Genomic DNA, 14817 nt, shown 5'->3' on the forward strand with positions numbered 1-14817 from the left:
TATGTGAATATATGTTTCCATCATTCTATAGTAACTAAAAAAAAGTTCGACAAAGTTCTAGATAATGTCTAGTTGTTATCTCGATGCTTAATTCACCTCCAATAAGCCCAAAGCTACCTCGGATCCTTACTGACGGCTGACAGCAACGTGAGCCGAGAAATTCGGAGGCGCATCATCAGCGGAAGTCGGGCCTACTACGGGCTCCAGAAGAAACTGCGGTCGAAAAATATTCACCCACGCACCAAATGCACCATGTACAAAACGCTAATAAGACCGGTGATCCTCTACGGGCACGAGACATGGACCATGCTCGAGGAGGACCTGCAAGCACTCGGAGTTTTCGAGCGACGCGTGCTAAGAACGATCTTCGGCGGTGTGCAGGAGAACGGTGTGTGGCGGAGAAGGATGAACCACGAGCTCGCTGCACTTTACGGCGAACCCAGCATCCAGAAGGTGGCCAAAGCCGGAAGGATACGTTGGGCAGGGCATGTTGCAAGAATGCCGGTCAACAACCCTGCAAAGTTGGTGTTTGTAACGGATCCGGTTGGCACAAGAAGGCGTGGAGCGCAGAGAGCACGATGGGCGGACCAGGTGGAGCGTGACTTGGCGAGCATTGGGCGCGACCGAGGATGGAGAGCGGCAGCCACAAACCGAGTATTGTGGCGTACTATTGTTGATTATGTCTTGTCTTAATGATGTTGAACAAATAAATGTATGTAATGTAAGCCCAAAGCTCTGAAATGTTTACGAGGACAGAAAAACTCAAACATGTTTCGATAAACAATACACAATTCCCATTTAATCAATGATTTCTGTATCCTCGGGGTGAAAAATATGACCGGGATTAGGATATCTCTTCTAGTTTGTTTAGGACAGCGCTGAAAATGACATTCCGACATGTCTAAATTCAACCATCTGTAGCTCAGTCTAGAAGGTGAGCCTAAGAATATGGTGTATGAAAAACTTGTGCTAGACCAGTTCTACAAGAAAGTCACGAAAAAAGCGCTCTTTTTCGAATATTTAAGGTGAATGTCACGAACTACCTCCGGAAAATGCCAATTGATATTCAATCGACATTTTACGAAGGTAGTCCGTGACATATACCTTAAATATCCAAAAAAGAACGGGTTTTCCGTTTTTTTTTTTGTAGGACTGATATAGCTGCACAAGTTTTCCATATATCCCATATTCCCAGGTTCACCATCAAAAATGAACTGCAGGTGGTTGAATTTGGATATGCCGAAGTGACATTTTCAGCACTGGTTTAGGATGACAAATGATGAATACCCATTATTTGATAGTTTTCGCCAATTACTCAAAAACTAGTGACACCGCTATTCTGATAATCTTTTTCATCAGTGAAGACTCTAAAACTATCAATATTTAAGATTTTTGTGCCTTCATACATTTTTGTGTGAACTTCAGGCCCCCAAAAGGGTATTGAGGTATGTACTGCAAATTTGGACATGATTGTCTTTTCTGAAAAAAAAAAATATAATTAGGTACGAAATGTAGATTCTTTTTCAAAAATAGTGTATTCGCGGATATTTCTTATGTTTTCTTTACTTTGTTGAACTGAAAACGTTGGGCTAATTTTAAGTCATCTTTTTTGAAAATCTTTATAGACAACAAAAGTTCTTCTTCGTGCTGTTTATACTATTGTCTAACTTTCATATTCCTCTATTCTTTCAGAAACCTTTTAGAGTTGACTCTTACATCTTTACTTTGGATATTTTAATTGAATTAGTTTTTAGCTCCTAACATTTTACAATATAGATATTTTATCCATTTGAAGTCGAAAAACCCATAGATACGGGATGTGCAAATTTAACAGATCTGCACGCTTCTTACTGGAATTTTTCGCCAAACTCCAACTGTATTAATCCAATTAAAAATCCGCCTTTGACTCTGCTAAACCGCTTAACAATGGACACAGAACCCTCCCAGCTTAAGTTTCCCTTCCAGTAGTAACGGCTTATTGACCGCGGTTACGTAACCCGTCAGCTGGTTAGTCGGCTTGTAGATTTTCGTCCATCTCGCGCGTCTAATTCTCATGTCGCAGCAAACTGTGGCAACGCTCCACGAGACTGAGCAACAGCAAAAAAGCCGGCTTGTGCTAGGCTACTGGTGCCCAGTGATACCTACTTCGCTTAGCATAGTAGTTCAAAAGTATTTCTACGGTGGTATGTAGGGTAAATTTCACGCGGCGCTCGAAAATCGACTTCTGCTCGCCATGGTGGGCGCTGCTGGCTGCAACAAACAACAATAGACGCAAGGGGGTAAAGAAACCCATAAACCCCAATTTGGCACCAAGCTCTGCGGGCAACAACGCAGAAACCACCACCATCGAAAACATGTGCTTCCTATGTATAACAGCACAATAATGGGCATTGTCAGTTTCCTCAATGGAAAATGTAGTTTTTGCCAAAAAAGTCAAAATAAAAAACAACTGTTCAACTTTTTATGTTAGTTTTCGTTTCTACTTTCTCGCTCCGGACAAGTTGCTCTGTCGCCATCCAACAAAACACTTTTCCTTCCTTTTGCTATTATCGGTAAGGAAGGTGGCTGCTGGTGCTGGCAACACATAGCTACAATTCAATTTCAAACTGCCCCTTCAAAGTCCCGCAGGAAGAAATTGAACTTAACGGGGTTTGCATTACAATGAGGGCCACTGCCTATAGCATGTGCTTGACTGATGATGGTGGTGGAAATCAATCTTGCGACAACGAATGGTGCACGGTGTGAAAAGAATTCAAACCAGCAAATTGATGGCAAATTTTCGATTTCCTTAGTACCTACTTGTCCGCTTCTGGTCTCATTTCCGATTCCATGCGACGACGGAAAACTAAGCTATTTAGCCAGGTTGGATGTTGGAGTGAATATGCTTGGGAACGATTGTGGGAAATTGCTCATTTGAAGTTGATTGCTGTACTTGTCTCAGCAGCGTGTACTTATTCCGTTCAATTCATCCAAATCTAATGTTATGTTTAACATACAGGGATTATCAAAGTACAGTACGAATCAGGGCAAACTCCGGGTAATACTCTAGCTGCAAATAAATTTATCAGAATTATTTCCTTCTTTTAACCATAGGCTCTTTGTTGTTTTACCATTGAGGAAGCAGTTGGCGTTGAACAGAGATGGTTCCTTTTTTGAATCATAGGCTGTTTGTTTTTGAGTTATACTGATGTAGAGAATATAGTGAAATACTCACATGAAATCATTTTTCGGCTAAACAGCATTCAGCCAAACGGAGTTCGACCAAATGATCGTTTCGGCCAAAAGGCGTTAAGCCAAATAACCCTTTTAGCCAAATGGCTTTCTTCCAAATGACTCGGAGCCCTGTATTTATATTGCTGCCTACTACGAAAACAGTTTTGTATAATTTGATAATAAGATTGTCATAACCTCCGCGTATTTCTATACTTTGTTTTACCGGTAATTTGGAGGCACAGACACACAGACGTATCACTTTGAAGGAATTGCGATTAAAATTATCATCACGAAAATATATTCTCTCGATGCTACTGATACAGTCAAATTTTAATTAATTTATTATTGCTTATCGTCAACCTACAACTGAGATGCAGAACATACAGGGATAAAAAGTTTGAAAAACTAAGTAAGTTTTTGCAGAGAGCAAAATATGTTTTCCGGAAAGGGGCTGACAAAATCGGGTCACTTATGTAGTAATAATTGATTTTTCTATCGCGGAGTGGCAATTCCTCCGCGTATTTCTATACTTCGATTTACCGGTAACTTGTTGGAGGGTTACAAATATACGTTTGAAAGCATTCAATATGATTTCGGTCATGCAGGAACAGACTCCTTCGCACTCTTTATGTTTGTGTAATACAAGCTATGGATGTTCGTATTGTACTGTCCTTTAATCACTGCTATTCCTTTTACCTTTTGAATTTCCTCGCCAATATTATCACCACCAATCGATGTATATCTAACACTTATATTTGCTTTTCTTTTTTTGCTTTTTCCCATCATGCATCACGTTGTTCGTTATGTGTAAACCATTTACGATATTCAACTGCATCATCACACACACATACGCATTTCCACCAAAAAAAAACAATCACCAATCGAATCCCAACTCGTGACGCACTCGCAGACAACAACGAGTTGGAATCGGAATACTTTTCCGAGCAATTGGCAGCGGAATCGTTGCCCCACTATCAACCTCCTCCCCCGCCACCGGTGGTAGCACCCGTATCGCACCCACTATCCCAAGCGTCGATGACGGGGTCGTCGTCATCGCTTTCTTCCGGAATGGGTCCCAATGCAACTGCCGCTACCAATCCAACGGCAGCCGTGTCCCAACAGGCACAAATAACCCCAACCTCGACTCTGACGAAGCACAATCTGAACAATCTGAATCAGACTCAAAACAACTATCAATCATCACAAGCAGCGTACCAAGCGGCCAACAACAACTACCGACCGCAAGCTTACCCACAGCAGGCTCCTACGCAACAGCTACAGGCCAACCACTACCATCACAATAGCAATAGTAGCAGCAACGGTAGCGACACCGTGCGTCAATCGGTGCTGCAAAGCTCGCAAACTCCGTCGGGCAGTGTAGTAAACAATCAAAAGTACTACGATCCATACGATAACTACGCAAGACCAAACCCCAACGCAGCAATGGTGAACAATAACAACAACTACAACAGCCACTACCACCATAATCAGCAGGCCGGCGTTGGTGGAGGTGGCGGTGGTGGTAACGAACGAAGCAATGGTGCCGCCCACAACTATCACCACATGCAACAGCAGCAACATCATCATGGCGCCCAACATCATCCCCAAGGGGATGGTGGCTACGGGCATCCCCAACAACCACGTTACAACGGTCAACAACAACAGTACGCACAGCAGCAGCAGCAACAGCAACACCAACAACAGCAATATCAATACAACAATGGTAACGTCAACAACGGTGCTGGCATCGGTAAGATCGCAGACTACGATCCGTTGACCGATGGGCCTAGGAATGTTCCGCAACCGAGCAGGCAGAGCGCAACCCTGATCTACAGTTCCGGAAATTGTAAGTAGCATTTTCTTTTGGCACTCATACCCCAAGTATCAACATTATTTCCAATGAAGTGAAAATTATTGCCTGTGTAGTTTGTTAAAGGATTCACTCGCCTAAATGTTTATAGATTGCCTCTCAAAATCTTAGTATTACATGTATTTCACCGTGTTCAAGGCACCTCTCATTGCGTGCTAAGTGTTCTGTTTTGTAAAGGGCATCACTTCCATTCTCATTTGTATGCAAACTGTTGATTTTTTTTTTTGGTTTTTACACAAACATAAAACAAACCTGAAGATACGACATACAATCGGACTCAACAACTCCTCCATTCAGGGCTGATTCAGTGCTAAAGCACTATACAACAGGTATCATGTTTTACTGTCTTTATTAAGTTGGTTCCCAAATGATCTGTCAAAATACCTCAAAAATGCCCCCAACAGCAGTGATAGTGATGGATAAGTAGTTTCCATTTGATGACAGCAACATTTTTAATTCAGTGATAATTTGTTCGAGAGAGAAAATGCTTGGTTATATGTATAAATTGTTTAACCAAATTCAAGTTTTATTCGCTGTGTTAAAATATTTCTCTGCGCATGCGGCCCTCCGCATGAAACCCTCTTAGCGTAATGTTAACCTTGCTAGTGATTAGGATCAGTTCATGGTAATGTCTGACCTAGTCAGGTACAGGTAATTTCTGACCTACCAAAAATAAAGAAAAATAGTTGCTAATATATACAGACATTAGGCCATGGAACAACACAGTACTTTTACAATATCCATATACAAATGTATTGACCAGAATCGCCAGATCAAAAATTTTCAAACATGGCATACTTTTTATCATTTGATACGTTAATGTTCATATTGTGTTCAGAATCCAGGGGCTGCAAAACGGTGAGTCGATAAGGAGAGCATCCAATATAGCTCTGGTCCTCACAAGTTCCTACCTCATGCTTCCACGGGTCAAGCGATGACAAAGACCGCCAGCTAAGAGTTGTGTGCTTAGCTGGTAGTGCAGCCTGGGCACTGTTGTCCTTCTGACTTCAGCTAGATTGAGGAGGTACGATCCGAGTGTCTGTTCACCAAGGAGGTGCGGCTCAAACAGCGTCTGTTCTGGCATCCAACGGCTGAGTAAAAAACGCTGCACCACGCCCAGCTAGATCCAAGGTGGTAGCCCCATCAGCGTGGTCGTCCCAGTGTTGGTTGGGACGTTAAACAGAACTGGCACGATGGCCCTCCGGCGAGACAGGAGTGTTGGCGTAGGCCCAATAAGCCACCCGTAAAAATCCCCATTGCGAATAACATAGGAGAAAATACGACTCGATACAATCGGCAAAGACCCACGCAACGAAATAAGGACTACGATTGGAAACTTGGAACATGGAATTGCAAGTCACTAGGTTTCGCAGGATGTGACAGGATAATCTACGACGAACTACATCCCCGCAACTTCGACATCGTGGCGTTGCAGGAACTTTGTTGGACTGGACAGAAAGTGTGGAAAAGCGGGCATCGAGCGGCTACCTTCTACCAAAGCTGTGGCACCACCAATGAACTGGGAACAGGATTTATAGTGTTGGGCAAGATGCGACAACGTGTGATCGGGTGGCAGCCGATCAACGCAAGGATGTGCATGGTGAGAGTTAAGGGCCGTTTCTTCAACTACAGCATCATCAACGTCCACTGCCCACACGAAGGGAGACCCGATGACGAGGAAGAAGCGTTCTACGCGCAGTTAGAGCAAACATACGATGGTTGCTCGCCGCGTGACGTGAAAATCGTTGTCGGCGACATGAACGCGCAGGTAGGAAGGGAGGAAATGTACAGACCGGTAATCGGGCGAAACAGCCTGCACGCCGTATCGAATGATAACGGCCAGCGATGCGTAAACTTTGCAGCCTCCCGTGGTATGGTAGTCCGAAGCACCTTCTTCCCCCCCAAAGATATCCACAAAGCCACCTGGAGATCACCCGACCAACAAACAGAAAACCAAATCGACCACGTTCTAATCGACGGTAAATTCTTCTCGGATATAACCAATGTCCGCACATACCGCAGTGCGAATATAGATTCGGATCACTACTTAGTCGCTGTATGCATGCGCTCAAAACTTTCGACAGTTATCACCACGCGTCGAAGTCGAACGCCGCGACTCAACATCGAGCAGCTGCGTAACGTAGAAGTGGCTCAAGACTACGCGCAGCAGTTAGCAGTGGCTTTACCAACGGAAGAGCAGCTTGGCGCAGCTACACTTGAAGATGGCTGGAGGGACATCCGATCCGCCATAGGTAGTACCTCGGCTACAGCACTAGGTTTCGCGACTCCGAATCACAGAAACGACTGGTACGACGGCGAATGTGATCAGTTGAAAAACGAGAAGAATGCAGCATGGGCGAGAATGCTGCAACACCGTACGAGAGCGAATGAGGCACGTTACAAACAGGCGCGGAACAGGCAGAATTCAGTCTTCCGGATGAAGAAGCGCCAACAGGAAGAACGAGATCGCGAAGCGATGGAAGAGCTGTACCGCGCTAAGGACACACGAAAGTTCTACGAGAAGCTGAACCGGTCGCGCAGCGGCTTTGTGCCACAAGCCGACATGTGCCGAGATAATCACGGGAATATTCTCACGAGCGAGCGTGAGGTGGTCGAGAGGTGGCGACAGCATTACGATGAGCACCTCAATGGCGACATTGCAAGTACCGGAGGTGGCGTGGTAACAGATCTAGGAGTATGTGCACAGGACGAAAGACTTCCGGCCCCTGACCTTCAAGAGATTGAGGAGGAGGTTGGCCGGTTGAAAAACAACAAAGCCGCTGGAGCAGATCAACTACCAAGCGAGCTTCTAAAATACGGTGGAGAAGCACTGGTGAGAGCACTACACTGGGTCATTACCAAGATTTGGGAGGAGGAAGTATTACCGGAGGAATGGATGGAAGGTATCGTGTGTCCCATCTACAAAAAGGGCGACAAGTTGGATTGCGGGAACTACCGCGCGATCACACTACTGAGCGCTGCCTACAAGATACTCTCTCAAATTTTATGCCGCCGTCTATCACCGATTGCAAGAGAGTTCGTGGGGCAATATCAGGCTGGATTTATGGGTGAACGCGCTACAACGGACCAGATGTTCGCCATCCGCCAGGTGTTGCAGAAATGCCGCGAATACAACGTGCCCACACATCACTTGTTCATCGATTTCAAAGCGACGTATGATACAATCGATCGAGAACAGCTATGGCAGATTATGCACGAATACGGATTCCCGGATAAACTGATACGGTTGATCAAGGCGACGATGGATCGAGTGATGTGCGTAGTTCGAGTATCAGGGACACTCTCGAGTCCCTTCGAATCTCGCAGAGGGTTACGACAAGGTGATGGTCTTTCGTGCTTGCTGTTCAACATTGCTTTGGAGGGTGTAATAAGAAGAGCGGGGATAAACACGAGTGGGACGATTTTCACGAAGTCCGTTCAGCTGCTTGGTTTCGCCGATGATATTGATATTATTGCTCGTATCCAGGCGAATCGGATTAGTCATTAATGTGTCGAAGACAAAGTACATGATGGCAAAGGGCTCCAGGGAGGAATCACCGCGCCCGCCACCCCGAATTCATATCGACGGTGATGAAATCGAGGCGGTTGAAGAATTCGTGTACTTGGGCTCACTGGTGACCGACGACAACGACACCAGCAGAGAAATTCAGAGGCGCATTGTGGCAGGAAATCGTGCCTACTTTGGACTCCGCAGAACTCTACGATCGAATAAAGTTCGCCGTAACACGAAGTTAACTATCTACAAAACGTTGATTAGACCGGTCGTCCTCTATGGGCACGAAACATGGACCCTACGTTCAGAGGACCAACGCGCCCTTGGAGTTTTCGAACGGAAGGTGTTGCGTACCATCTACGGCGGAGTGCAGATGGAAGACGGGACTTGGATAAGGCGAATGAACCACGAGCTGCATCAGCTGCTACCAACCATCGTCCATACCGCGAAAATCGGGAGGCTACGGTGGGCGGGTCACGTCATCAGGATGTCGGATAGCAACCCGACTAAAATGGTTCTCGAGAGTCATCCGACCGGTACAAGAAGACGTGGAGCGCAACGAGCTAGGTGGGTCGACCAAGTGGAGGACGATCTGCGGACCCTACGCAGAGTGCGGAACTGGAGGCAAACAGCCATGGACCGAGTGGAATGGAGGCGGCTACTATGTACAGCAGAGGCCACCCCGGCCTTAGCCTGATCGGTAAGTAAGGTAAGTAAGTGTTCAGAATCCTGATAACAAATGTACACCGTGTCCAATAAGTTCTCATACTAGTTATTTATGTAATGAGTTGCAAAAAGTTGATTTTTGCAGCACGAGTCGTACATTTATCCAACGAGGCTTGCCGAGTTGGATAAATACGAAGAGTGCTGAAAAAATCGAGTTTTGCAACGAGTTCCATATAAAATTTTATGCAATAATTTTTTAATAATGCAACCCATTTGAGTTGCATAATATTCATAATGCAACTCAAATGAGTTGCATTATGAACATTATACAATTATTTTTCATTATGCAACTCATTTCAGTTGCATAATGAACCAGTTCGGAAAAATTGGCCATTATTATACCAAAATGAGTTATATAAAATTTAAATTATGATACTGAATTGCATAAAAAATCAAAGTCAATTCATTTCACACCTGTAATCAGGATCCTCAAGGTAAACCCATTTATTGAAAGGCCAACTAACATACATCTAATACAGCATATCCCAAGTAACCATGACGCTGCATATAGAGCATTCATTTCACTTTATAGTGTATTATATGACATGCGATGTAAAGTTGTTTTGTCATATAGGTACCATTAAAGTAGGTTTAAAGTCGAAAGTGGCGCTACTATTGTGGATTTAAAGCAAGCTTTACTGTGGTGATTGCTAAAGCATATAAAATGCTTGCACCATATAGCTAATGCAATGAAATAGTATGGAATGTATACTTAAGGCATCATGTCAACAAAAGAAAAAAAAGTATTTTTTTCATTTTTCTGTCTATTTTTATTTTCTCATACCTCCGATACTCTCACTCTGATGTTTTTTATTCTAATTCGGGAATTGAACCTAGACTGCTGAAACTGGACTGCGATGAAACTCGGACGTGCTAACGCTGTGCTACGACTACCATGCATTTTGCACCCGGAAAAATGTGCAACATAAAGTAACGTTTACTTAGCTCGTGCTTTATTGATTTGTGTTTTCAGCAGCTCTAAAAAGTTGTGCTAGGGTCTGAATGCCATCAGTTATGATACTCTCCCAAATTCATTCGAAAACAAGCGATTGCAGAACCAATTGATTCCACAAACGAAGATAATATAAAGATATAAATTAGTCTGTGTTGATTCTGCTCTTATTGTTTTCATACGTGCTCACTTCTACCATTTATTTTATGAAATCGAGGCACTATATGTTAAATAAGGAAACCAATACCTCAACCCCACATAATTTTTGTTCCCTCAGCATATGATTGTCTTTATGTCCCAAGCAGAATAAAAAAACCATGCACAATATAAATTTTCAGCAATATCTGAGCATGATAATCCAAGTTCTACGCAGCAATCCATGAAAATTTGAGTTTGTTTTTATTTTCTTTTAAATGGTTGTATTTCTAAAAAGGTTGTACAGATTTTTTTTGAACTGATGTTTTTTTCTGTTTACAACTATGAAAGCATTAGTAAAGGCTTGTATAAAGTAATAAATCCTTGCATTATTGATTGCCATAAAGCTTTAAACATGGTAATGCAATGAAGCATTAAACAACGTCCCTATAGAACTATACCGAACTGTCAAAATCCCATAATGCTTCAATGCTTTCATAATGTAGATTAAACGCTTTATTACTTGACAGGTGTATAATAAAAGTTATCTCGCATTAGCTAAACTATAATACGATTGAATTAATGTTATGATATAATGCTTGTGGTTACTTGGGTATGTTTCGGAACCAACTGTCCTTTATCCTTCTCTGCTGATCGCTTATGTGTCGTAAGTCCACTTCAGCTGGCACGCACGTCATTTCATTGGTATTTCTTCGTACTTTAACGAGTAATGGTTTTAAGTTGAAACAAATTCGGTTTCTGTCCTCCCCATTGCTAGTAGCAACTATGACCAGAAGAGAAAAATATATGAGAACCTGTATTGGTAAAATACGAAGCCGTTTTATTTTGTACAAAATAAAACATAAATGAAAAAAAAATGTCCATTTACCCGTTTCAATGAGATTTGTTGTGTTAAACAAGCGTGGGTGCATCTTATCTGGTTGATTCACACCATTCTTACTTGTAAAACATGCTTGTATTCCTATTGTGGCAAATTTTGTCCAAAATTGACGTTTTATGATGTTTATCTTTGATATAACGGTTATCTTCATGAAAATCAGCCCAAGTTGAGTTTACTTCCAAATTTCTTACCATATCAACACTAAAACTGTATTATTTTAGCCTTAGTATATCCATTTGGTACATAACTTGGGATACAAACTCAAAATTTATCCTTATGGACTCTATTTCACTACCGTAGAATGAAAAACTTTTCGGATATTTTTCTTGCGTGCCGGAGAAAACGCACTTCAGAAAACGGAAGTGTACTGTTATGCTTATAAAAACAAATAGAAAATAAAGTTATTCTGAATCGTATGCTTTATTTAATCAGTATTATGTGGCCTTTCAATACACGCATTCACTTTGAAAATATGAATCATACATGTTAAATAAAATGATATTTTCGGAATTTGTATTTTGTATGAGAACTTATTAGACACGGTGTAAGAGCTGTGCACAAACCACGATGACTTTCTTCGAGAGGGAGAAGGACTGTCAATGTCTACGACCCGATTCGTAGAGAAATTTCTAGAGGAATTTCTCGTGCTATACCAGGAAGAACTATTGGAGGAATTTCCGGAGAAATATAAAGAAAAAAACCTCTGAAGACGTTTCCGAAATAATCCATGATGGATTTCCTTAGTGAATCCGTGGAGGAATACCTGGAGGAAACCATTGGAAGAATTCCTAAAAACATTTTTTCCAAATTCCTGAATAAATTCCTGAAAATATCTGGAGAAATGGGAAATTACCTGAAGAGACGAACCTGTGCGCTAAAATTCCTGCAAATATTTGAGAGAATTAATGGAAATTCTGAGGAGGACAAAATTCTAAAAGTAACCCTGCAGAAATTTTAGGAAGAATTCGTGAAGGTGTTCTTGAAGGAATCTGGAGAAATTCTTGAAAGAATCATAGCAGGGATTCCAGCAAGAATCTTTATAGAAATACCTGTAAAAAATTCTAGAGAAATTCCTGAAGACTTACCTGAGGGATTTTTTGAAGGAATAACTTTTTGAAAAAATATCTATAATTGCACCTGGGTAAATCACTTTAACCCTTATGTGGCCGACAGGGTACCCGGGTACCCAGCGTCCTTTTAAATGGACGCACGGTGTAGAAAAAAGCAAAAAGTTTGTCGGACACATAACGGTTAAGTTTGAAGAACTAACATCAAGATAAGTTCCCAAAAAAAACCTCTGAAGAAATTCATAGAAGAATTTATGGAGGGATTTTGGGACAAAAATCCCTGAAACAATTACTGAAGTAAATCCAGGGATTCCTGAAAAAATCAGAATTGAAGCTTTCTCTACGAATCCCTGGAGGACTGCTGGAAATGCCCTTAAAGGAATCATAGAAGAATTTATTGAGATATTTCAGAGAAATAATGCATTCCCACACTAGCTTTGATTGACAAGTCAAAGCTTTTAGCGCATTTAGAGCCGCCTGACTGTCCGAAAAAAATACAGATTTTGGCAAACTTATAATTTCATTTCAGAGTATTGTGTTGTTCTTTGCTGTGTATGGCAGCATAATCGATCGCGTTCGCTATTGTCTCGAGTGAAAATCAAAACAATAGATGCGCGGGTGTTTAGTATTCAGTATTGTGTTGTTCTTTGCTGTGTATGGCAGCATAATCGATCGCGTTCGCTATTGTCTCGAGTGAAAATCAAAACAATAGATGCGCGGGTGTTTAGTATTCAGTATTGTGTTGTTCTTTGCTGTGTATGGCAGCATAATCGATCGCGTTCGCTATTGTCTCGAGTGAAAATCAAAACAATAGATGCGCGGGTGTTTAGTATTCAGTATTGTGTTGTTCTTTGCTGTGTATGGCAGCATAATCGATCGCGTTCGCTATTGTCTCGAGTGAAAATCAAAACAATAGATGCGCGGGTGTTTAGTATTCAGTATTGTGTTGTTCTTTGCTGTGTATGGCAGCATAATCGATCGCGTTCGCTATTGTCTCGAGTGAAAATCAAAACAATAGATGCGCGGGTGTTTAGTATTCAGTATTGTGTTGTTCTTTGCTGTGTATGGCAGCATAATCGATCGCGTTCGCTATTGTCTCGAGTGAAAATCAAAACAATAGATGCGCGGGTGTTTAGTATTCAGTATTGCGTTGTTCTTTGCTGTGTATGGCAGCATAATCGATCGCGTTCGCTATTGTCTCGAGTGAAAATCAAAACAATAGATGCGCGGGTGTTTAGTATTCAGTATTGTGTTGTTCTTTGCTGTGTATGGCAGCATAATCGATCGCGTTCGCTATTGTCTCGAGGGAAAATCAAAACAATAGATGCGCGGGTGTTTAGTATTCAGTATTGTGTTGTTCTTTGCTGTGTATGGCAGCATAATCGATCGCGTTCGCTATTGTCTCGAGTGAAAATCAAAACAATAGATGCGCGGGTGTTTAGTATTTAGTATTGTGTTGTTCTTTGCTGTGTATGGCAGCATAATCGATCGCGTTCGCTATTGTCTCGAGTGAAAATCAAAACAATAGATGCGCGGGTGTTTAGTATTCAGTATTGTGTTATTCTTTGCTGTGCATGCATCGCTCCTGTAGCGGTGAGTATGGCAGCATAATCAATCGCGTTCGCTACTGTCGCGAGTGAAAATCAAAACAATAGATGCGCGGGAGTTTAGTGTTCAATATTGTGTTGTTCTTTGCTGAGTATTGTGTTGTTCTTTACAGAGAAGAACATTAATCAAGGCAATTAGATGATCGGCATTGAACCACAAAAACCCCACAACAAATGGTGAGATCTTTACAATATTATTCATTTATAAATAATTCTACTTCAGTATATTTACTTTATAACTGCATATAAGTTGAAAATTCGCTATTTTCAACATCCTTTCATCTATTGGAAGATGCTTCAGTTCTGGGCTCTTTCTAAGTTGATGAAGGGATTTATAAATGCTTGCAAGGACTTGGCCAGGTGTGTGGAGCTGAGTGAATCTATGACATTGTAGATAGTAGCGACATCAGCAATGTCAATGGAAATATTCAACTTTGCAACTCCATCCATGATTTGTGCAAGTATTCATGCTATGCTATGCTATGCTATGCTACTTATAATTTCATTTCAGACAAATGTTAGCACACTCTAGAATGGCTTGAACTACCGCTTGAAATAAGTGGGATTGCATCCCATTGGTATAGCCTTACTGATACCAGGGCCAGAAACAACAGCTCCACTTTGAAGGGAACATCATAGTTGGTCTTCGTTATCATCTAATCTTCTATTGTTTTTATGTCCATGAAATTACATAGAACGACTACTGAACGAATTTTTAAAAGAACTCTTGGATCTCCGGGAGAATTTTCAAAAGGGTCCTTCTTTGAAGAAAATTCCTAATACATCCCAGGTGGAATTTATGAAGCAATCGCTGGAGAAACTTCTGGAGAAT

General features: G+C 41.9%; 1 protein-coding gene across 3 annotated transcripts in view; it reads left to right on the top strand.

Moving 5' to 3' along the window:
* Positions 1–14817, top strand: part of LOC109404276 (LIM and SH3 domain protein Lasp) — a 182512-nt gene that overhangs the window by 154184 nt on the left and 13511 nt on the right. Inside the window, exon 5 of one of the 3 annotated variants that reach the window (XM_062852427.1) lies at positions 4124–5059. The exons of 1 other annotated variant lie outside the window; for it this stretch is intronic. In XM_062852427.1, the coding sequence (XP_062708411.1) occupies positions 4124–5059 (936 nt within the window). The remainder of the gene's footprint in view (positions 1–4123; positions 5060–14817) is intronic. One more of the 3 variants, XM_062852428.1, reaches the window with a different exon arrangement.

This window comes from Aedes albopictus, chromosome 2 (genome assembly GCF_035046485.1).
Source record: "Aedes albopictus strain Foshan chromosome 2, AalbF5, whole genome shotgun sequence".
NCBI classification, from domain to species: domain Eukaryota; kingdom Metazoa; phylum Arthropoda; class Insecta; order Diptera; family Culicidae; genus Aedes; species Aedes albopictus.